Source organism: Exophiala bonariae (genome assembly GCF_035927105.1).
Source record: "Exophiala bonariae strain CCFEE 5792 chromosome Unknown scaffold_32, whole genome shotgun sequence".
NCBI lineage: Eukaryota > Fungi > Ascomycota > Eurotiomycetes > Chaetothyriales > Herpotrichiellaceae > Exophiala > Exophiala bonariae.
The window spans coordinates 424,364-447,350 of record NW_027042507.1 but is presented as its reverse complement, the minus strand read 5'-3'; the positions used below and the strand labels follow the sequence as shown (position 1 = coordinate 447,350).

The 22,987-nt window shown below is 52.2% G+C and overlaps 11 protein-coding genes across 11 annotated transcripts; 5 read left to right on the top strand and 6 right to left on the bottom strand.

Annotated features, from left to right (window-relative positions):
* Window positions 1-2,181: 2,181 nt before the first annotated feature.
* Window positions 2,182-3,063, top strand: LTR84_008662 (uncharacterized protein; the record flags this gene model as incomplete). Its single annotated transcript, XM_064852207.1, has 1 exon — window positions 2,182-3,063. The coding sequence occupies one exon, from the start codon at window positions 2,182-2,184 to the stop codon at window positions 3,061-3,063; it is 882 nt and encodes a 293-aa protein (XP_064701804.1).
* A 763-nt stretch (window positions 3,064-3,826) lies between these two features.
* On the top strand, window positions 3,827-6,053 carry LTR84_008661 (uncharacterized protein; the record flags this gene model as incomplete). The annotated part of the gene is made up of 3 exons (XM_064852206.1): window positions 3,827-4,084; window positions 4,166-4,373; window positions 4,432-6,053. The coding sequence occupies 3 exons, from the start codon at window positions 3,827-3,829 to the stop codon at window positions 6,051-6,053; spliced, it is 2,088 nt and encodes a 695-aa protein (XP_064701803.1).
* A 438-nt stretch (window positions 6,054-6,491) lies between these two features.
* On the bottom strand, window positions 6,492-8,066 carry LTR84_008660 (uncharacterized protein; the record flags this gene model as incomplete). The annotated part of the gene is made up of 3 exons (XM_064852205.1): window positions 6,492-7,237; window positions 7,332-7,650; window positions 7,713-8,066. The coding sequence occupies 3 exons, from the start codon at window positions 8,064-8,066 to the stop codon at window positions 6,492-6,494; spliced, it is 1,419 nt and encodes a 472-aa protein (XP_064701802.1).
* An 843-nt stretch (window positions 8,067-8,909) lies between these two features.
* LTR84_008659 (uncharacterized protein) lies at window positions 8,910-9,359 on the top strand (the record flags this gene model as incomplete). The annotated part of the gene is made up of 1 exon (XM_064852204.1): window positions 8,910-9,359. The coding sequence occupies one exon, from the start codon at window positions 8,910-8,912 to the stop codon at window positions 9,357-9,359; it is 450 nt and encodes a 149-aa protein (XP_064701801.1).
* A 1,526-nt stretch (window positions 9,360-10,885) lies between these two features.
* LTR84_008658 (uncharacterized protein) lies at window positions 10,886-12,137 on the top strand (the record flags this gene model as incomplete). The annotated part of the gene is made up of 2 exons (XM_064852203.1): window positions 10,886-11,176; window positions 11,304-12,137. The coding sequence occupies 2 exons, from the start codon at window positions 10,886-10,888 to the stop codon at window positions 12,135-12,137; spliced, it is 1,125 nt and encodes a 374-aa protein (XP_064701800.1).
* A 183-nt stretch (window positions 12,138-12,320) lies between these two features.
* On the bottom strand, window positions 12,321-13,471 carry LTR84_008657 (uncharacterized protein; the record flags this gene model as incomplete). Its single annotated transcript, XM_064852202.1, has 5 exons — window positions 12,321-12,501; window positions 12,585-12,642; window positions 12,697-12,774; window positions 12,861-13,322; window positions 13,414-13,471. The coding sequence occupies 5 exons, from the start codon at window positions 13,469-13,471 to the stop codon at window positions 12,321-12,323; spliced, it is 837 nt and encodes a 278-aa protein (XP_064701799.1).
* Window positions 13,472-14,248: 777 nt separating this feature from the next.
* On the bottom strand, window positions 14,249-15,888 carry LTR84_008656 (uncharacterized protein; the record flags this gene model as incomplete). Its single annotated transcript, XM_064852201.1, has 2 exons — window positions 14,249-15,465; window positions 15,555-15,888. The coding sequence occupies 2 exons, from the start codon at window positions 15,886-15,888 to the stop codon at window positions 14,249-14,251; spliced, it is 1,551 nt and encodes a 516-aa protein (XP_064701798.1).
* Window positions 15,889-16,916: 1,028 nt separating this feature from the next.
* LTR84_008655 (uncharacterized protein) lies at window positions 16,917-17,792 on the bottom strand (the record flags this gene model as incomplete). The annotated part of the gene is made up of 1 exon (XM_064852200.1): window positions 16,917-17,792. The coding sequence occupies one exon, from the start codon at window positions 17,790-17,792 to the stop codon at window positions 16,917-16,919; it is 876 nt and encodes a 291-aa protein (XP_064701797.1).
* Window positions 17,793-18,587: 795 nt separating this feature from the next.
* On the top strand, window positions 18,588-19,343 carry LTR84_008654 (uncharacterized protein; the record flags this gene model as incomplete). The annotated part of the gene is made up of 2 exons (XM_064852199.1): window positions 18,588-18,591; window positions 18,730-19,343. The coding sequence occupies 2 exons, from the start codon at window positions 18,588-18,590 to the stop codon at window positions 19,341-19,343; spliced, it is 618 nt and encodes a 205-aa protein (XP_064701796.1).
* Window positions 19,344-19,719: 376 nt separating this feature from the next.
* LTR84_008653 (uncharacterized protein) lies at window positions 19,720-21,413 on the bottom strand (the record flags this gene model as incomplete). Its single annotated transcript, XM_064852198.1, has 2 exons — window positions 19,720-20,893; window positions 20,971-21,413. 2 exons carry the CDS (start codon window positions 21,411-21,413, stop codon window positions 19,720-19,722), a joined length of 1,617 nt encoding a protein of 538 aa, XP_064701795.1.
* A 352-nt stretch (window positions 21,414-21,765) lies between these two features.
* On the bottom strand, window positions 21,766-22,761 carry LTR84_008652 (uncharacterized protein; the record flags this gene model as incomplete). Its single annotated transcript, XM_064852197.1, has 3 exons — window positions 21,766-21,781; window positions 22,164-22,187; window positions 22,322-22,761. The coding sequence occupies 3 exons, from the start codon at window positions 22,759-22,761 to the stop codon at window positions 21,766-21,768; spliced, it is 480 nt and encodes a 159-aa protein (XP_064701794.1).
* Window positions 22,762-22,987: the final 226 nt, after the last annotated feature.

Below are 22,987 nucleotides of genomic sequence, written 5' to 3'. Positions count from 1 at the left end.
CTGTGGGCTGGCTCTCAGCTCGGAAAGGTCTCGTCCCTGTGTGGACCATGTGTGGACGCTGTGTGGACATCTCATCTCCTTAGCTGAAAAGCATGGCCTGTGTGTAATGCTCGACCATTGTCAAAGAATTGTGGGCGGTAGAGTGGGAGGGCACAGTCCGCAGAGGATGCTCAAAGATTCTGGAGAACAGTCCACAGTCGATCAGAGAGACGGAAAGCCGGTTCTTATTGGCCACTTGTTAATACCATTCATCGAGATCGAGTCTAGAACGGTCGAGGGCATCGGGTATCTCGTGAGGATCCTGGTGACACATGGGCGTGGGAAGGCCATTTCCAGGCATGAGGAGTACCAGGTGATCAGGGGAACAGATACAGGGGATGGAGTGCAAAAAGACAGCGATAACAGGCACAGCCATAGGGCTGACAGGCATTGATTTCTTCAACCACCACAGTCTGATGCGCGGGTGCAACAAGACGCGTCACTCACCGCAATCTGATGGGCAGGGAAAAACAAGACGCGTCTTCAACGTGAACGCGTGCAATGTTGGGGAATAGATTGACCGGGCGCCGGGCACTTAAGGCCGAAAGTGGAAACACTCAAATAGGGTGGTGTGTTAACTGTGGAAGCGCAGTTCGGCTTCACACATTCGGCAAGTTCACGCGTTAGTACGGGAATTTGTTCGGCTGAGCCACGTGCAAGACCCTCCGAAGCTCGAAGAGCTGCTACCGACCAACGAAGAGATGGGAATTTTCCAGTGGCAGGAAGGATTATATTGTAGGTACAAAGGCGCGAGAGAGGAAAGGTCCCCATTCCTAAAGTGCTATAGCATAACTGAGTCAGGCGGTGGGTTGGCACATCCCGACCACTTGAGGCCCGTTCGGAAGCCGTTGGGAACACAACGTGGTAGTATTAGGACAAATCAGACAGTTTTTCCGGGTCATCTAGAAAAGTAATACGACATCTACTGTTTTTGTCGAAAGGATGGCTAGAACGATCTATGGGCCCTAAAGAGACTTGCAGGCATGGGGCAGTACAGTAAAGCTTGATGCAAATGAGGCCTAGTCCTCGTATAAAGATATGTCAATTGACATCTGAAGGAAAGCCTCTAGTCAACTCCTTACCACTGGGTGAGTTTTGGTCGTATAACGAGAGTTTTACTAGAACACGCGAGGTTTGACCAGGTTGACTAATGTCTCAACCAACTATAAGTCGAACAAATCACCTCACATAGAGTGATAGAGTTCCCAATACCTCATACCTTTTCTAAGACCTATGGATCCAATTATTTGCTCGAGCATTCTGCGATACCTCGAGGAGCCATCCCTCTCACTCCGCCGACACCGGTCCTTCCACTCCTTAAGGCAACCTTGCCCATCCGACTTCGAGATGTCTCCCACGCGTTATGTTGACCAACAATTACGAACACGAATACTCAGCCAATTTGAGAGATAGAGGTTATGTTTGAACACGTGGTAGTAGAGATACTGCAACGAAACTCACACTTAGAATCCAGCATCAGAGACTGTGTCTAAAGAGACCATTATCGCACCCGGGCCACAGGAATAATTCTAGAGTTGGCCGGTCTTGTGAGAATCTCTAGTGGCAGCTAAAAATCACCAAGTCTTCGGATCTTCATAGTTATATACTCCGGGATATACTCCTCTAAAGTAATCGATAGATCTCGGTCCACTGATTCGAAAAATATTCGGCTTACCGTTTGCCACCTAAGGATAACCGAGTTAAGTTCCCCCCCGTCACGTAATCCCGCAGCCTCGTGTCCGCAGACACCAGTACGTCAGTGATATTATAGCTTCCTCGCCCGACCATCTATTCCGAGCGGGTCCTTATTTAGATCGTATATCAACTTGTAATAGGTATCCCTTAGCAGGTTCTATGGGTGCCTAAATAAGGTGAGGACCTATTAGCGGAGGCCTAATTTTACACATATGCGCGTAAATAGCTATTTTTGGGATAGTCTAGTTTTAAGTTATCACTTCTACGCTTCACAAGTCACCAGCTCTAAGGGAGTTCTGCATTCCCTAGTAAGCAATCCCTATGCGATAAATAGTAGCTCTACAGCGGGCGGATCAAGTGATGCAGTCAGTTTAATAGCTTCCTTTACCGTTGCCAACAAAGGGCTCTCGTCTTCGAGCTACTGATATTCCCTACTTCAAAAGAGAGATGTCGACGAAAGCAGTCCTCGTCACGGGCTGCTCCGATGGAGGCTTGGGGTCTGCTCTCTGTCTGGCCCTTCAGAACAAGGGCTACCGCGTCTTTGCGACCGCACGAAATGTGGCAAAGATGAGCGCGGTCGAAGCGGTAGGCATTCAATGTCTCGCGCTTGAAGTCACATCGAACGAGTCGATTAAAACATGCGTTGCCGAGGTCAGCAAACTCACTGGAGGCACATTGGACGTCCTGGTGAACAATGCTGGACGCGACTATATGATGCCTGTGCTCGATATCGACCTCGACCAAATGCGTGCCACCTTTGAGACCAATGTCTTCTCCTATGTCGCCATCACCCGGGCATTCTTCCCCTTGCTTGTTCGGTCGACCCAGAATCCGATGATTGTCAATAATACGTCGGTTAACTCCCTGCTCCCTCTGGCCTTCAATAGAGGCTACAATGCGTCCAAGGCAGCCGCGGCGATGCTCTCGAGTCAGATGCGAGTGGAGCTACACAACTTTGGGATCAAATTGGTGGAACTCAAGACAGGGGCGGTCAAATCCAATATCTGGACCTTTGACCCCAACGACACCACACGACAATTGCCGCCTAGCTCGGTCTACGAGTCGAAGAAGGAACTGTTAGAGAAATCAGTCTTTCAGCAGGACTCCAAGAATGCCATGCCCGCGGACCAATGGGCCGCCCAGGTGGTTAAGGACATTACAAAGGCCAATCCGCCGCCCATTGTCTGGAAAGGGGGAAGTGCGTGGCTGGCCAGGGTGGCCTCACTACTTCCGACCGGCTGGACTGACGGCGAGTTCAGGAAGATGTCTGATCTTGAGGGAATCACGGCGCACGCTGCGCAGCTGATCAGAGAAAAGGATAAGATTTAGTTGACCTGAGATCGCGCCTGCGCAGACCACATCTACATAGTACCCTAAAGGCAAACAGATGGAATGACAGTCCAGCCTCGCGAGCTATCCAATGAATGTTATCTATGTCCATCGTACTCTGGTCTTTTGTGTCTTCCTCAGGTGGGTAGCAATGTGTGTGATCATTCACGCCGTGACGGGTACCTTGATCAATAGTCTTGACTACTCCGTACATTATACTATCTTAACGCGCCCATCGATCGAAAGGAAGAGCCGAGGGAAAACCAAGTCCCAGTAGTGTCCTTTCTCTCTGACCTAGATCCCGGGGAATCCCGACGGATTTTTTTCTACTCGCTGTATTCCGTACTCCGTACCTCCACCGTAACCCAAGTGAACCCTGAAATGCTTGGTATGGCGGAAAGCGCTTAAATGTCCAGAATGGGCATTTCTGAAGGGCGATCTCTCCTTGCATCCATGAACTACTCATGCAGTCGAGCCCTTCGCACTAGTAACTAAGGATATTGTAATGGACCCATGAACCAAGATACGTGCTATACGTTCCACGATCTGAGGAATGTGCAAGTGCGTCTAGATAATGGCCGAGGCTCTAGAACTCGGCATAAGGTTGCCAAATTTGGACTCACAGGGTGCAGAGAGCCCAAGGAGCCATCAGACAGAGTAGGGTATAAGACCTGTTGCTGTCTAGCTACAATCTTCTCCTCCATAAGACGCTTCCGTGGTACTCAATAGCCTTTGCTTCCAAATACTAATAGATTTGGCAAAAATGACAGCGAAGGAGCCTAACCATGGCGCCGCCACAATTTACCATCCGTTAGGGCCGCTGGCGGAGTTCGAGTTTGCGCAAACTGCAGCAATATTGCAGCCCAGCTGGCCAGAAGGCACCTCCCTCCACTTCAAGTCCATGGTACTTCTTGAACCGCCAAAAGTCGAATTGATTGCCTATCTTGACGCGGAAAGGAATGGCCAGCGTCCGGTACCATTGGCGCGACGAGCCTATGTCGCATACTACATACGAAATACGGTCAGTCCTCTCTACGATGATTCGACCTTGAAGCTCCGATGTTGACTGATGGATGCCATTATCTGACTTGTAACTTTGCAGGACAAACTTCACGAAGCGCATGTCAACCTGACCGAGGCTAAGGTCGATCGAAACGTGCGCATGGAGCCACAGTGCCATGCCCCCAACGATCCCGAAGAAACCTTCGCCATTGAAGCTGCCGTGGTCGAACATCCCAAGGTGCAGGCAGAGTTGGCAAAGCTCCACCTTCCTCCGGGGACACGGGTCGTATGCGATCCATGGATATATGGTATAAGCCTAACCCGAAGTTTCCAGATTCCAAAGAGTTGACCAACTATGACGAACAGGTTCGGATAGCGCGAACAAAGGCAACCCTAAGGATGATGTCCGGCTTGTCCAATGTTATCTGTATGCAAGAGACCCCGCGAACCCGGACGAGCCTGACGGCTGCCATTACGCTTTTCCATTACCCATCTCTCCCGTCATGTCACCGGTCGACCTCAGCCTCGTCCGGATCGACACCTTGCCGACAGGGTTAGACAATGAAGTCAAACCGCTGCAGCCGATGAAATTGGGTCCCCCCAACGAATACATCCCCGAAGCCCAGAAACAGCTCCGAACCGATCTCAAACCACTCCGAGTGGTCCAGCCCGAGGGAGTATCGTTTGTCGTCGACAAGTACTCGGACCTAGGCCGCACGATATCGTGGCAGAAATGGGACTTCAAAGTCGGGTTCAACGCACGAGAAGGCATGGTCATCTACGACGTTCACTACGACGAGCAGCCCCTTTTTCATCGGCTGAGCCTGTCAGACATGGTCATCCCTTACGCCGACCCGAGACCGCCCTACCATCGCAAGTCGGCCTTCGATCTTGGCGACGTCGGGGTAGGCTTGGTCGCCAACAACCTGAAACTCGGCTGCGACTGCCTCGGGTCCATTTTCTACATATCCGGTCTGGTTAACGACACAAGGGGGAGGGCGGTTGAGGTCCCGAACGCTATGTGTATCCACGAACAGGACCATGGCATTCTATGGAAACACACGAACTATCGGACCCGCCGCGGCGTCGTCGTCCGGAACCGAGAGCTAGTAGTGCAGACCATCTTAACCGTGGCTAACTACGAATACATCCTCGCGTGGATTTTCAATCTCAGCGGCGACATTACGTACGAGGTTCGGGCTACGGGCATTCTCTCCACGGTGCCGTTGGACCTAGAATTGACGAAGACGAAGAATCCCTATGGGGTGGTGGTGCACTCGGGTGTCCTAGCGCCATACCACCAACACTTTTTCTCGCTCCGGATCGACCCTCGCATCGCGGGGAGCGGGAACCAAGTCGTCTACGACGAGGCGTACGCGCTCCCCCGAGACGCAGACACCAACCCGCACGGGACAGGGTACACGGTGCGACGGAGCCAGCTGTCCAAGTCCGGAGGATACGACGTAGATGTGAGCAAAAGCCGAGTCTTCCAGATCATCAACCCCAAGGTGCGCAACGAGGTCAACGGGTCGGCGGTAGGCTACAAGATCCACGTCCCGCCAATGCAGTTCCTCCTGGCCGACGATGAATCCTACCACCATCGGCGCGCCGAATTCACCGACCACAACGTCTACGTGACCCGGCACGCCCCGGACGAATTATTCTCGGGCGGCACCTTCACTAACCAGAGCACGGGGGGCACCGGGGTCCGAAGCTGGGCAGCCCGCGGCGACGACCTAGAAGGAGACCCTGTTGTCTGGCTCAATTTCGGTCTCAACCACATTCCTCGCGTTGAGGATTTCCCCTTCATGCCCCAGGAGTCGATTAAGGTCATGCTCCGGCCGTCTAATTTCTTCAATAGGAACCCAGCCATGGATGTGCCCCCGAGCGATCAGGCTATCAACAGGAGCGTCTTGTTGAACTTGAATCGGACGGGCTGTGAGAGAGGACAAAATGTTGCTGCACAGGGGAAGGGCTCTGCTCTTTGATGATGGTCACGGGGGTGCCTGTCATTTGGACTGAATATATGGTAAATTGATACCTACATGCTGTGTTACGTACTGTGTACCCTTGGTAGTGTATATGTGGTCAGCAAAATCCTGATGACGGGCAATAATTTAGACTTTTAAACAAGTTCAGGGACTTTCCTCTCATCGTCACCGGCCCAAGACTACCATGGCATGTACGTAAACTATGCAATACACCTGGGATGAGAAATGCAAGTCACCATGATAGAATGTGCAAAACGCGGACGTGAGAAATAGTAGCGACTATAGTATAGATTTTGCAAGACGCCTAGACTAAATGAGAACGTGTGTGACATTGTTAAACTCGAATTCACAGTCCGTTCAGATGATATGTTGTACGAGTTGCATTCCAAATTCCGGGGAAAAGAGACATGGGTGTTTTCTTTTGTCTGGTACTGTCTAATTCTGAACGATTTCCTGCACCGCCCGGTTTGCGGCCTGTAACCCGCCTTCCATGTAACCCTTGAAAGCGGACGCTGTCTCGCTGCCGGCGAAATGGACGTTGTGATGGGCAGCCTTGAGATCCTTCTGGAGACCGTGGCCCAGCATGCCGGGTGGCCATGAGGCGCTCGGCGCGCCCCAAATATATTCCTGTCTCTCCCAGAGCATCTCGTGTACTGAGACAGGGTCTGGGACTGGCTTCTTGTCGACGAAGCCGACAAAGGCTGAGGCGAGCGTATCCCAGGCCGACTGTCGTCTCGCTTGCTTGCTCTGGCTGCCCCAGTCAAAGCCCTTCTTGCCCGTGGCGAAACAAGTCAAAGTCCAGCACCGCTTGGCTGGAACGCTCGTCTCCCGGACAAATTGAATGGGCCCGTCGAAGAAGAAGACGGTCCCGGAGCAGCGCGGCCGCCACCACGCGTGGCTGAAAGTGAAGACAATCTTGGAGTACGCTGGCATGGTCAGACGGTCCGAGATGAGCGCCTTGGTTTCGGGCAGTGGAGGCGACCATTGGATGCTCGTCCACAGGACCGGTGGGATGGTGATGATAACTTTTTTTACCGAGAACCGTTGACCGTTCTTGGTCGTCACCGTCACGGTGCCGTCTTGCTGGAAAATGGTGTCGACGGCATGGTTGAGCAAAATCGTGTTCTTGCCCCCCTGGCCCTGCAATCGCGCCAGCATCTGCTTGCTGATGTTTTGCGTCCCTGGAGAATCGAGTCGATTAGTCCGACATGTCAAAACCAAACATAGGGTAAGAAAGGAGTTAGAGATGGTTGCGTGTTTATCCACTTAACTCACCATCGATCAGCCGTTGGTATTGTGCGTCGCCCTTCTCGTCGCCCGAGGCAGACTTGATGCCGCCGGCACAGGCAACATAGTGAGCCAGATACAGCATGCTTGCCTGGGCCGGATCTGCCCCTGAGAGGGCCCGTACATACAAATCCACTCGCTTGGGTAGGCCGGGTCGATTGGGGAAAGTCTTCTGGGCCCATTGGAGAACGGTCAACGAGTCTAGTGTAGTGGCGAACGGAGTGCTGGCAACATCGTCGGTGTTGATCGATTCGACCACGTCATGGAATTTGGCGAAGAAAAGCCCAAAATCTTCGTCGCTGGCTTTCTGCGGCACACAATCAGTGATTCCCGGTCAGATAAGGGACCGTTCGTTGCTGTCCCACCCACCACCGAGTCATGGTAGCCGTGCGTAAAGAACGACCCGTCGGGACGTTGGGCAATGGCCAGTCCGTCAACATCTTGCTCGAGTCGTTCGAGCCCCAATTCTTCGATTAGAGCGTTGATGTACTTCTGTGTGGTGTCGTTGACCCACGAAGCGCCGAGGTCGATATAGCCGGCTTCGCTGTATGCGTCGGCTACACTGTACGTCTTCCCCCCGACACGATCGCTGGCTTCGAGTATCATCGAGGAGCGGCCCTGCTTGTGCAAATACCATGCAGCCCCGCAGCCACTGATTCCGCCACCGATGATGATGACATCCGGGCTCTCAGGCGTCTCCAAGTTGCTGTCGATTGAACCCATGGTATCTAGATTCGATATCGGAGGAGGAAGAGGGAGGATTCAGGGTATGAGGAAAGAAAGGGCCAGGCACAAACCAGGCTCTGACGGTCCAGATCCGGCCAGGTGACTTTATAGGCTCCTTGTAAGGTTGCATAGAGGCATTGATATCATGACCGAAACCCGAGTATTATGGTGTGGCCTAATGAGATTGAGGGTATAGTGTTCCAAGTAAGAGTCAATCTGGTCCTTGGCCGGGGCACAGGACGCACGCCCTTGCTTCGTATGGGTTTTCAGATCTGAGGCCCTCAGACCCCGGGGGAGCTAGCTGGCTTCAGCATACGAGCCTAATTATCCGAGTTGAGTAGTGTCAGAGGAACACAAACAACAGGATAGACGCCAACGTTTGACCGAGGCACCCACCATGTATGGCAATTGCTGATCAGGAGTGGCACTGGGTGAAGCCCAAAGCTGCCCGATGCCCGATACCCGATCCCCCTTGCGCTTGATTTGCCAAAATGGGTTAGCATAGAATGTGTTCGCCATCACCGTTTTGTCCGGACGAACAAATGTATAGCATTCGGACGGTTGAAGACTGGGTCGCCATTGTCCGGCTGTTATAGTATATGGGCGTTTTCCCCAGTGTTGACTGGGGGGCCCTTCAGGCTTTCCATAAGTCGTGGGCATGGCCATGGCCAACGTTTCATATAGCAATTAACTCGATTATCTATACTATTGGTGGACTACGGAGTGGATGCCAGAGGCTGAAGCACATAAAGCGTCCTCATCTCTCTTCCTTACCTTCAAGGCCATTGCCAATCCTGCCCGGTTATCAACAGCCCTGAAGCCAAGCAAGCACCCATCACCATGCCCGAGTACACCAAGAGTTCCTTCACCTATGACGGCCTTCGAGCCTTCGACCCCGCAGGGGCTCTAACTGAGATCAGCAACACCCTACACCTGTCGCAGGCCGTCGTCTTGCCCGTCGGTGTCCAACTCGTCGCCACTGCGGGACAATGCGGCTTCCGAGAAGACGGCAGTTTATCGCCAGACAAGCGTGAACAGATCCTTGAGGCATTTTCCAATGCCGATAAAACCCTCCGCGAGGCAGGATGCAAAGATGGATGGAAAAATGTTTATCAATGGATCCTCTTCCACCCTGGACTCGACGACGAGTACATTGGGGCGTTGCGCGAGGCCATGGGAACTTACTTAGGTGAGAATCGACCTGCACAGACTGGGGTCGCTGTGGCAGGTCTATGGGGTGGCGCCATCATCGAGATGAACCTGTATGCATACATTCTTCCATCGTCGTGAAGGGAGAAGAATATTGGAGTGTTGGGCTCCGCCTCTAGATAGGGACGAAGGACCGCCGCAATCGCAGCGGATCTCATAGGCCTTGTTGACAGTCAAGTCTCGTGCTGGGGGCAAAAGTCACTATTGAACTTTGGATCAATCAAGACAACGCTATCTGAAGTGCTGTTCGGCTTAATTCGACTTGATTCGACTCCAGTTAAGCTTATCAATGCCTACCTTGGTATGCACTGATAGGCATGAGGGACCTGTCCAAAAGGGCCCGCGTAGGAGTGATAAGCCTGATAAGCTCGTCCCAGTCGACACCCGGCAGTAATTGGCCTAATCAACTCGTCCTGCTACGGAGCTGCAAGGGCCGAAGTGCCCGAGGCTTAAAACGCAACGCAACAGCGGATGAACCATTGAGACCGCCTGGGGCGCGTCAGTGCCGAGGCCCACTACTCCAGAGCGGGGTACAGCTTTTGGACTGGCAACGCCAGCAAATAGGAGGAGGTCGGAGGCGCTTGAGAGCAGGGAGGCTTTAAGAGAGATTCGTGAGAGATCAGTCACTGGTCGGTCAGAACTCAGGGTAAGTGCAGGAGAGAGGGTTAGGGTTTGGTGAACAAACTTCAGTAGATTGTACTTCAGATTTTAAACTGTCACACTGCTGGAAAACCCCAAGATAGTAATGATACGGCTAGGAGATGGTTCTGGAGATAGTGATAGACAGATAGTGGCGAGTGGGAAGTTAGCAGTATGAGACTGGTAGGTTGGAGGAAAGGAAGTGTACAGGGGTACACGCGGCGAACCTGCCAAGACTGGAATTGCAAAGGATTACTCGGTCTACTTGCCTAATGCTACTAATCCGTGACAGTAACGAGAGATCAACCAACCAAGTAGAATCGATCAGACTGCTCATTCAAAGCTGTTTCGCCGTGCTCCGCAGGAATATCAAGCCCGAGGTTGATTGCCAAGTTAGACTGTCTCCGCATCCCTAACTTCGTGGGCGTCAGTGGGTGCCCACACGTTTCGTCTGTTCTAGGCATGATCTTAACACCGCCCAAGACATCCTGCTGCTACCTGCGAAACCTCGGCTTTCTCAATCTCGGGCATAACTTGCCATTGTATCCGTTTACACATCGTCGACGCTCGCAGGTTCTCCTTATGAAATGACCTCACCCAACGAACCTCACTCTACCCATCAGCATCTGCCGGCGCGAAAGATACGGACTAAAAGCGGCTGCCTGACCTGTCGATACCGCCGCAAGAAATGCGATGAAAGGAAACCGACCTGTTTCAGTTGTGCCAAACTCCAGACTAGTTGCGATTGGCCGTCTTTCCAAATCATCGAGGCGGCCTCGATCTCTGTCAAAGATTTTCTTCGAACGCCCAAAGCTCGAGGGAAGGCACCGCGGAACTCCCCAAACCCCTCATCAACAGCAACTCGAAACCACAATGGCACCAACAAGTCTTCTTCAGATCATGTTGTCAGCCGGCGACATGACGTGGCACCTGAACTGAGGCCTCTCTTCGGACTCAGCCCAACAGGCATGGCCACACCCTTCTCCAAAAGCCAGGACTTTTCCTGGCGACTTCTCGAATTCTTTGTGCTGGAAGGCAGCAAAGGCATGAGCGGTCGTCTGCCCGGAAATGATCCCTTCGTTCGGCTGGTGCTGCAGCTCTCCCAGTCGGACAATCTCATATGGAGTGCACTATTGGCGTTCAGTGGCAGTCGCATGGCCGTCATGTATGCTCTGCCCACGCTGGAACACACCACACACACGAGACCCTGGTCCAACTACGAGCGGCGCTCGGGCAGGGGCACTGGCCGCCGGAAACGGGTGAAGAGGTTGTCCGATTGCTCAGCGCGGCCATACTGCTCTGTCACCAAGAGGTATGTGGTCTTTCCTGGGTTTGGGAGTTGGGGGAGGCTCAATGGTTTCCTAGCTAATCACCTTCCACCATCAGTCACTCCTAGGGAACCCACGTAATTATCTTCGATCGCACCTTCGGGCGACCCGGGAGCTGGTTAAGATCGCGCAGGGACACGCCTCCGCGCACCAGTACTCGGAGATCTACGGCGTTCTTTTCGAGGTCTACACCTACTATTCGAGCATGATCACCTTTCAATATTCGGCCGAAGAGGTTGACATTTACGCAAACATCGAATCCTTGCAGTTTTACCGCTCCCTGCGCGGCTACAGCACCTTTGGCTACATCATGGTGGCTGCGTGTGACCTGTTCACCCTGATGCCCGAGGTCGCCCTATTCGGCCTTCTAATCCGCAACTCGACCAAGGAAGACCGCCGCTGCCTCGGGGTCGACCTCTTGTACCGCCGCCTGGCCGCCGATATCATGGCCTGGCAGGACCACAGCCTAGCCCAACCGCTCCCCGAGGTCGAAGCATCGGTCAAGGTGACGCTGATTTACCAAAATGCGCTTCTGGCCTTCTTGCACGCTTCTTACCTCTGCGAGGACACGGATCGTCATCTGCTGTACATGACGCTGAAGCCCATTGTCGCAGACGCCTTGTCCCTCTTCGAGAGCGTAAAAGCCATGACGGTGGCCGTGACATCCTTCTGGCCCCTGGTGATCTTGGGGTCCTGCCTGCGGGAGCAACAAGACAAGGATCGGCTGCTGTCCTACCTCAACCAACAAAGCTACAAGTCGGGCATTCAGGGAAGAGCGTGTAAGGCTCTGATGTGGATGTGGGGGCGCCAATCCGAAGGAGAAGGTGTTTTCGGCCCTGTCGGCCTCGAAAGGTACACAAGGGAAAACAACAGCGGCCTTTTCATCGGCTAGTAGGATCACCACTATGCGGATCTGTGACATGATTCGAAACCACTACAATGGACAGACTCGAAACAAAAAGACGATGATGATGACGACGACGATGATGATCATAATGACAATCACCCAAAAGTTACGAGTTGGTCTCTGTACCAAGTCTTGTATCCTTTGTCTCTAGATAAAGTGATGACCTTGTCAGACTGGCAACATTCCCCCATTAGCATTGACCACGCTAGCCGACACCCATCTGGACTGTTCCTGACAGAGGAAGGCAACAATGGGCGCGACGTCCGCCACCTCGCCTATCCGCGGGGATGCGAGCGTTCGCTGGCTCAGGATCTCCTCGAGTTGCTCCGAGTTCGGGACCTCGGACCACCTGTCCAGGAGGTTTGATCAGTTGTCATTTCCAGTTTTCAGCGGTGACAAAAACGTTGGGCTAAGGGTTTCTGGTGAACTCACATTTGTGTCCTGACTGGGCCGGGATTGACTGCGTTGACTGTGGCCTCATAAGCATGGCCTGGAGATGTTCAATCAACCGATTTTCCAAAAGAAGAGTGGGGGCAAGGCATACCTAGTTCCTGGGCCAGACTCTTGGTGACACTTTCAAGAGCTGCTTTTGAGGCTCCGTACATGATGGCCGATTGATAGGCTACTTTACGTCAGGTATTCTCAAGGGCACCTGAAAGGGCAACCAAAAGGGAAGCCAGCGGTCTGTAGAAGAGGGTGAAGACCAACCGATTCTCGCCCCTGCAGAGCTGATGTTGACAATCCGTGCCTTGTTCCTCAGTATCGGCTTGCTCAACTTGACGAGCAACAGCGGGAACAGGACGTTGGGGTGGAAGCAGGCGTCGAACGTCTCGGCCGTGACGGCTGAGAGGTCGAGGTCTTCGCCGTTGGCGGCATTGTTGACTATGATGTCGATCCCACCACAAATACTACCATCACCGCCGGAAGGACCTTCTTCTACGAACAAGGCAGTGGCGGCGGCGATGGTCTTCTCGGCTGCCTCGGTCGCTTTCGCTGCGTCGGCTTGGACGGCCTTGAATTTTGCACCGCACTTTTCCATATCCCCGATTTGCTTCCGGATCTTTTCGAGTTCCTCAACCACCGTGTTCGCTTCTCCAGCGGATCGCGCATATGTGATGAGGACTGAGGCTCCCTGGCGAGCCAGCTCGCGTGCTATCTCGGCACCGATACCTGGGAGATGGGGGGTTAGGACTAAAGACGCACTTCTATTAAAAAGAGACAGTTCCAGACATATTGGAGCATACTCCGTATGGTCACGAACCTCGGGATGCCCCCGTGACAATGGCACATTTGCCGTCGAGGGGCAGAGGGAGAGCCATGGTTTCAAAGCCGTGAGATGTTATGGGTTGGTTGAATGCGATGGTGAGGTGTCTTGAACTAAGACTGCCGCGCAACCAAGTGTTCTTGGATGGTCATATTTTGTCCTCTGCCTATGTACTTGCCAACATATGTCGAACTCGCACTGCTGCCTAGGCATGATTTTCCAAATCGAGGAGTGGTGGCTCCAACGCGCCAAAATACCTTAAATAGGTCTAGGTCCCCAAGAGAAGGTTTGCCTCTGGAAAGATACAATACCGAGGTAAAGGCTACGACGGACAAAATGTCTGGCCCTGGCCCCCAGTGCCTCCCCCACGTTGACGGTGAGAGAGAGACGTGGATGTCCCTCGAAGTTGATGCGATTAATCAATATGGTCTAGTCACTGGTGACCAGATCTGCTGGCTCCACGGGTTTGTAGTCAAGTTTACTTTGTTGATGTGCATGGCATCATGCTACACACAGCCAACGGCCCAGGCTGGAGCTTAAGGAATGCCTCCATCTTCTTCGACCATGCTAAAATGACTTCGGCTTATTCCACCCCTTATGGTCTCGCATTACAAAGAGCCATAAGTATGTGCGAGATTTTCTTTAGATTGGACACAGGGCACGTTGTTAATTGGTATATGTGCTATTTGGCATCTGACATTACCTACTGGACGGCTCCTTGACCACAAATACAAAGACGGCAGGTTTAGTTAAATCCACCCCGTCGTCTAACGGCGCATGTTCATTGGGCAAGGAAACCCCCCGGCCATCAACCACCTACCTATCAGCCCCGTTAAGCGTAAAAATCGTGGGCGGCAATGTGCTTATGGAACACTAGATAATAGACCGTGGCGAAAAGGGCAATGCCAGTCATGATGACGGAACTCCAGTTCATGTACTCCGGCGTGACGGGCAGGTAGAGCGGGAAACACAGCCAGACACTGGCAAAGACAGCCCAAACCAAGGCGATACACTGCATGGGCAAGCCTGCCTGGCCAAGATTCAGCCATCTGTCCGGGTTCAGGAACCCTCGTCCTCGTCGGATTGCGAGGAACAGGGACAGCGAATAGGAGGTCAGGGCACAGATGGAGGACGATCCAAAGATGGCGTTGAGGGCCGTCAGGGAGGGGATTCCGAGCGCGTCCAGGACGACGACCATGACCAGGTTGGCTATGACGGCGTAGACGGGGATGCGGTCGTTGCCGGAGAGCTTGGCCGTGAATCGGGACCAGGGTAGGCCGTTGGCGCGCGAAAAGGACCAGTACAGTCGATTCCAGCCGGTGAAGGCGGCCACGCTGGCGATGTACATGGTGACGAGGTAGGCTGTCATGGCCACGTGGAAGAGCGCGTCCGACCGCAGACCGTCCTGCAGCACGTTGATGATGGGCTGATTGGCGTAGGGCGCCAGCAGCACCTCCGGGTTGACGGTGCAAAAGGCATACATGATGACCATGGCAAGGCCGGTCACCGCACTCAGGCCGGTCGAGGCGAGGATGACCTGTGGAATATCTTTTTTCGGGTTGGGCACCTCATCCGTGATGTGCGTGACGGCATCGAAGCCACTGACGGAGAGGATGCCCGGTAAGATGGCCAGGAAGAAGACAACGCCGTTAGACGACCAACCGGACTCGTTGATCACGTCGACAAAAGCCGTTTTGGCGCTGTTTTTGTTCTCGACTCGGCTCAGCATCGCGATGAGAATGAAGATCCAGGAACAGTTGATGAGTACAATCCCAGCCGACATGAGATGAGGCAGCAGCTTGAATGGGCCGGGCAGGTTCATGGCTGCCAGTAGGACGGCCCATGCCACCGAGACCAGGTAGATCTGCCACTGCGTTGCCGTGTAGTCCAGGTAACAGGCTTCCACCCAGCCGACAGTGGTCTCAGCCAGGTAGAGTGTATTGCCGGTGGTAATGAACCAGTAGACGCAGATGGTGAGCCAGCCGACAAGATACTCGAGGAATTGCGAGTACTTGGGAGGACTCAAGACTTTGACCCAATATGCAGGACCTGGAATCAGTAGGGTCTAATGTCAGTAATTTGACCACTGGTCATTTCGAAACGGATGGATTCACGGGAGGAAGAAAAGGGGTGCTAACCCGATGAGTGAGGCATGGCCGAGGCTAGCTCAGCGACGGTGACGCCTAGCAGGAGCTGGAAACTCCCGGCGAAGACAAAGCACCAAAAGAAGTAGGGGAATCCGCCCAGTCCTTGGATCAGGGACAGATAGGCCCCGATCGCCATGGCTGTGCAGGTGAGAGAGAAATTCAAGCCCAGGGTTTGCCAGAAACGAAAGTGCACCTTGGGCCGGAGCAGTTCATGCTCGCCGACAGCTTCGTCCTGGTCGACGGATTCGGCCCCCAGGGCGGTGGCCATGGACTCGGATTTCTGTTCGCTCGCATTGTTTGTGGATGAGTGGTCGGTCATGGTCATTTTGTCCGGTGCACGTGCGTTATGCCTCGGATTGAATGGTCTCTTTCTTGGGGGGTCTTGTAGGGGTTAGTTTTGGTAGAGGAAAGCACAGAGGCCTAAACAGCCTGATCGCGGTCTGTACAGAAGTCGATATTTGTACCTTTTCCTCCTTTCGCTTTAATCTGTCATATCTGCCCCCGGCTGATTTGCTTCTGGGAATCGAAGCAGCCGTGCACGCCCGCACTCATGGAGTGTTGGGCTAACCAACTTTGGCCGTGGCAGATGACATCGTGTCGGCTCAGATACTTGATCAACATTGTTCCCATGAGAAAAATACAGAGGAGATATTTTGGTGTTCTATTGATATTCCGGAGTCAGCTAGACGGACTAGCCATGTCAACGGGTCCTAAGGTTGTCTTTGAGTTCGAACACGAGTTTAACTGAACTTGACAGTTCGGATTTAGACCCAAAGAGGACATTTACGCGCATCGAAGCGGCTGGATTCTCTCGCTCTGTGCGTGATAAACCTAGGTGGATAAAGTGGGGGGCTTTCTTACTGGTCCACCCGCCTCTATATATCTTGTCCTTCATTAGCTGTTCATCTGAGAAGTATTATGTTCAACGGTGGGGGTTCTATCAAAAGGGATAGGGTTAAGAAATAAAGTTGCCTTTCTCTGTTCGATCAAGGCTCTGGAATTGGTGAGCCCTTGGAGGCTGAGGCTTACGCTTACTTAATTATCCTAGGACCCAGAAGATATGCTTTAGGCCTATCTCACACTGCTACCGATTATGTTGTCTGGGAGCTGACACTTGACTAGCTCACAACAGTATAACAAGCGAAGGAACAAGGTCTTTAGGTCCAGTCTCTTGACTCGAAATGATTGTGGAATAATCATGCACGGGGACTGGTTGACCGGTTTCAGGGTCGTGGGCCAAGAGCAGAGAGTTGCGAGAACAGACGCGAGACTCTAGAGTGGTCCATCGGAGTTTGTCGGACCAAGATGGCCCCAGTTCTCTCTAACTTCACGGGACCCAATGATGAACACTCTCTAATCGTCCATTCCAATGTAGTCTGCAAGCTCCGAGAAGTCGTGCATCCAAAGCCCTGCTCCATGCGGGGCCGGATAGACGGATCTAAAGCCAATCGACCTCTGCGCACGCGTCGACATAGTCTTTGCAATGTCCTTGCGAATCTGAAAGGGGAAGGCTTCTTCCGGCGTCAGATATCCGGCCGCGAAAGTGAATGCCAGGCAACGACGAAGCTCCTCCGCCGTCCTGTTCGATCCTCCGCCGTGGACAATCTTTCCACTGATGAACAGACAGTCTCCTGCCTCCATCTCGGCAGGGATGGTGTCTTCGTGGCTCCCTGTCTCCTTATAGTCCGGCCAGGCGTGAGACCCGGGCACCACGCGAGTCGCCCCGTTCTCGTCTGTAAAGCGGGTGGTGGCGATCAAAAAGTTAACCGACGCCTCCGGTGCATCTCGGCCCCAGATATCGAAGACCCGGTATTGACTTTGGTCGCGGTGCAACGGCTGAGGTTTATTTCCGGGACCAATCTCGATCGCTTGAGCGGCGGCCATCCAGTAGGCCTTGTTGGTGTATTCAAAGACCCGGTCGAGAATCTCGTAAATCAGGTTCTTGTCCAGGAGATTGTGCCGAAACACCTCGCTGTGAGTCACGACATTGGTGAGTCGCTTGGTCTGTCGCCCGTGAAAGTCCTTGTAATCCTCATTGTCGAACTTGGATCCCGGCTGAATCGTGGCGAAGCCTTTGACGAGGTCGTCGTCTAAGGAGGAGACTTCGGCCCGGCTCAGAAATTCGCTGATTATGACTCCTCCATGTTTTTGGACAATTTTGAGTATCTTGTCCGCGCCCGCTGATACGTGAATCCGTGGTATTCCTGGGATCGGAGCTGATTCCCCCATTTTGATTTTTGGGGGGATGTGTATTCAATTTGCGATTGTGTTTTGGAGAATCAAATCTGGAGGCCACTTAATCGAAGGTAAGCCACCGATGGTAGATCTGATCCAACCGGACAGGCGTGTGAAGAGCGGTTAAATACGTACTGCGTACGTTCTATAGTTGGCTCTCTAGAATCAAAACGAAGACAGTGAATGCTACAGTTCTCAAACCCGTGGAGGACTAACTAGTTCTAATGAGCTTCCAGCCTCACATGTGACGGGCGTCAACCTAGCCAAAAAGGTCTTGGTATGGTAGTCGGTTATACGGCCTGATATCACACACCTCGGCTGATTATTGTACCCTTTCAAGTCCCGGGCTGAGCTTCGTCTACACGATACCGGGATTCGGGGCCCTTTGATGCGACAGGGGATTTCCAATGAAGCCCCTCTAGGCTCTCGCCCAATCTGGATAATTAGCCGTCATCCGGAACTCGTTAACCACTAACCCCCCGGTCAACCACTAAAATACACAACAAGCAAGCAGATGGCAAGGCCTCGGTGCCCTGTGTCGGCCCTTCTCTGTCCTGACAATCCCTTTGGTGCCCATGTTGACTGGATTCCAATCGAGAGGTACTTCTGAGACCCCTCTCTAGTCAATGGGAGGGCGTTGATGAGCGAGCCGAAATTAATAGACCGACAAACCGAATCTCCCACTTCTTCGAGCCCAGCCTCTTAGCTGAAACGATGGCGCGATACTGCTTCCGACTATAAACTTCTCGACCAGGGATCTAGACTGGATCATTCAACCTGGCATCCTTCATGAGTTTATGACTTCGGCTCCTAATTCCTCAACTTTACTCATCTGCACGGCAATCACAGAGGCGCAATAAAACGTTTTGTTTCTTCTCTCCCACTATGGCCGACTAGCGCAGCAACGACTATTACGCAAACCTCCGCGCAGCCAAAGTGAGCCCCCAAGAGCTAGACTTCTTCAGGTCCGAGTCTTCGACCAAGAAGTGGCTCGATGATCCTCGTTACACCCCCATTGTCACAGCCGCCCGGGTTGCAATCACTGACAAGGAAGACGAATTCTTGGGCAAGACTCTCCAGACCAACGACACAATCAAAAACTGGCTGGCACTGGTATCAAACATCACTTTTCCCCCACCCGGAACGAGCTCGCCGAGTGAGGGATCAGGCTCATTGATGACCACGACGTCCGGCGTGGAATGCCCGGACGTTCTCATCTTGTTTCGCCTGGAGTCCGGTGTGAATGGCTTTCGTGACACTGCTCATGGCGGACTATTGTGTACACTGATGGACGAGGCACTGGCAATGGTTGTCGAGCTTTATCGAGCCACAAGCTCGTCATCTCGAGAAGAGCTGTACACAGCCAGACTCAACGTCAGCTTTCGTCGGCCGGTTAGGACTCCGGGCACGGTGATCGCCAAGGCCTGGCTGGAGAAGAGGGAGGGGAGGAAATACTTGCTCAGCGGCTTGCTGGAGAATAGTGTAGGAGAGGGGTGTGTTGAAGTCGACGGGCTATGGGTAGCGACGGTGCAACGACGGCTATGAAATACAAATGTTGGAGTTGAGCTCTCTATAAATCTCAGAAATTTGAAAGATTTTCATTACCTTCAGACCATGTAAACACCTTCCTGAGTTGCAAGGGCGATGTAAGGGAGGACGCTGACCTTCCAGCAATGTCATCGTCTATCAACGGAATAGGAAGACGATAAAAAGGAGTATGTGGTCGCCAGGAACATAGTACACAGTCAAACTAGCATATTCAGGTCGAATTAAACCCTGGGTGAGGATCTTGTTATCCCACCTCACCGCACCGTACGCATGCTTCCTCTTCCAGGAGAAGGTTTTTGAATTTCCTCCTGAACCCGTCACCCAACAAAGATACCGCTGCCATAATCCTCGCGTACACCATAGAATTTATCCACTACACAACAGCTTCATGCAGCCGTACAGGTACTTTCAAAGGCGAGGTAGTCAAGCTATACTGGTATCTCATAATCGGGTCCGTCTCATTGGTCTGGATACGATCGTACCGCTGGAGCATGCGGACAACGACATAAGCCGCCTCGGTCAGTGCGAATTGCTGTCCCAGACAGATCCTCGGTCCCCCATTGAAGGGCAAGAACTCCCAGCCAGGTTTGCGGCCGATCCACCGGTCTGGCTTGAACTTCTCCACGTCGGGCCCCCAGATATCGGCTCGATGATGCATGATGTGCACGGAATAATTTACCTCCTCGCCCTTTTTGATATATACGGGTGAGTTGCCATCTGAACCCCCACCTCGTGCAATTGTGGTGTCTTTAGTCGCTTGGCGGGAGTTGAATGGGACCATGGGGCATAAGCGGAGGGTTTCGGACAAGATATGGTGGAGATACGTGCATGCCTTAAGGCTTTCAAAGGTCAGATTCTTCGGTCTCTGGTACGAGCCAAAGTCGTTGACGATGACCGCTCGAAGTTTCTTATAGATATCGGGATGTCGAGCCAGTAGGAGGAAAGTGAATCCAAGAAGTCCCGCCGTTGTATCACGCCCTGCGAGTAGAATATTTAGCAGCTGGCTCCTGAGCTCGATCGGGTCTCGGGTGTGTTTAAGGAGTTCGTTCAAGAAGATATATCGGTCTTTCTCCCATTCTTTTCCAGTGTCTTTGTGTTCGGCGCCTGTAGGAGAAGTGTCGTTTGTGAGCGCTAGGTTGACATAGTAGTCGGCAAACTTGTGCACCGCTTTACAGCTCTCCCTGAAATATTTCGGGTTGTAGAGGAAGTACAAGTCGGCAAGCCGTCCTCGTTCTCCCAAGGCCTTTGTGCCTAGGTCAAAGGCAAGTCCAAAAGAGCTCCAATCTAGACTTCCAACTACTTGGCTTTTACTTTCGTGGCTGGGGAGCGCCGCAATCTGCGAGCCAACACTCTGACCAAAAAGAAACTCCGTAGCCGAGTCGAGTGTCAATCGAAAGAACAATGGAACGAGGTCGACGCATTCAGTCCAGCCGCCATCACCAGCCGGGAGGTGTCTGAATAGGTCTTGGACGTGGGCCTCTTCCAGCTGTAGATCAGCTACTTGTTGGCGAGCAAATTGAGGTCGCAACAGGGCACGAGAATGCTCCCTGCTTGCGCGTCAGTCAAACTCCATCGGATAGGATTGTTCGGCCTTGCTCCCGCTCCAGGAATTCCGTAAACGTACCACGCCTTGCCGTCCGCGGTGAAGATACCATTGCCCAGCATCGGGAAGAAGGTTCCACGCCGCTGAGATCCAAGCTCGAAGTCCTGAAATTGAGTGGCAAGTAAGGCTTTGATGTTGAGAGGATCAGCCGTGAAATACGCAGTGGACCCAAAGGCATTCTGAACCCAAGTCGCCTTGTCCCCGAGCTCATGGTACACATCAAGCAGATGGGTCGGCACAATGTGGTCTCTATCGGCTTGTATTAGAGCCCAAACCAGATCGAGACCCAGCGGGAATCTGTGTGGTCGTTGAGTTGTTGGTAAACAGCCGAGTGCTCTTGCCCTTCGAGCATGCCGACGGCAAGATATGAAGGACGACAGGAAGTAATAGCAGAAAGACGCAGCAACCAGTCCAATTGCTGCTATAACATGTCGATTCATTGGTTCGGGGGCCTGTAATGGCATGGGATGTCTTCTCAATAGCGAGTGGAAGGCGATGAGCCTCCAAATTGAAGACACGATGATGACTTTTTATGTCTCATGGATCGACTCTGCGTGCATCTCTCCCGAGGTCGTCTGATTACTGTGAGAACGTAAGCAGGAGATTAACGTACTTAAGCATCAGAGAAAGCTTCAGAGCGCTAAATTTACCCGATTCAGCAATGGGAAGCCTGGTCAGAGCCCCTCGGGGCTCTGACCACTGTATCATACCCGCCTCGGGCCGAGTTGCGACGGTTCAGCACCTCTAAATAGTCACAGATCTAATTGGTGAGGTAAAGAATAAGGGAATAATATAACGAGTAGAATAATAAATATCTTAAAATAGGAAAGAGCTATTAAGACGTAAGTAGTGCCGATTGATAGAACGTCTCTTACTTAATCTCTTATAATAGATAAAAAATAGAAAATTTACTTGTTAACGTTGTTCAACCCTAACTTAAGATGATTGCATTGTTCGAGTCCTTTTAGATAGGAGTACTAGTGTACACTAGTAAGATATCGATTAGATCAGCAATATGTCTATATCAAGGCTATTCATCGCCTCTATCCAACTTATACCGTCAGGAGATCCTGAATCTACTTCTCTCAAGGTCCAGCACCTTTGGAGAACTCTAAGAACGTTTGATAAATTTATGGTGATATGTGACTGCAAAGAATCAAGTAGGTTTGCAAAGAATTGGTGGTGATGTTGCTCTGCCATGAAACCTAATGTACATATCGGCCAGGCCTGCGCTTTTACTAGGCTTGGGCATAGCCTAGCCTGAAGAGTTGAAATGGTCCGCGCTACTTGACACCTTACCTCGGTAAGGTGAGGGTGGTATCCTGAAACTGTGACTTCCAGTAAGTTCGAAAGAGAGCAGGCGAATACATACGTGATAATATGCACATCACGATCAGGTGACTTCAGCGTCAGGGTAGTCGAATTGAAGTTATCGAACGTTCGACTGTCCTGTTCAGCGATGATCTGAGACAGAACGTTCATTTTCTCCGTCAATCTCAATCTGATGAGCTCTGCTCCACGATCTAGGTTCCAATGGCTGAGTTTGCTTGAGGTGCTGGCTGCTCTTTTGAGGTCTCGAAGTGACCAAATATCCAAAAGAATAACGATCACCCAAGTTTTGCAGGCAACAAGACTTTCTAGGTCGGTATAGATTTCTGAATCGGATAACAGAACTCGATAGTCCTTATGAAGGATGGAGGTGTATGAAGTATTCAGGCCTGAAAGTGCATCCCGCCACATGACTACACCTATCAAGGCTTTAGATAACGTGTCCTCTAGAGTTATAGGTTGCCTGCTGATAGAGGCCAACATCTCCCGACTTGTGTCAGCTCTGTACCCATCTATTGATGAAACATGAAGCAGGAAAGCTTTTTGTCGGACAGGAGAAGATATCAGAGACAAAGCAGCTCGTAAATGCATCTGCCAACCCTTGTCATCTCCATCGAGGACCTTTTCCTTATAGGTGAGTACGTTGCATCGCTTGGGCCAATCTATACTCACATTGAAACAAAGAAACATCACGGTGCATAACAGCGTG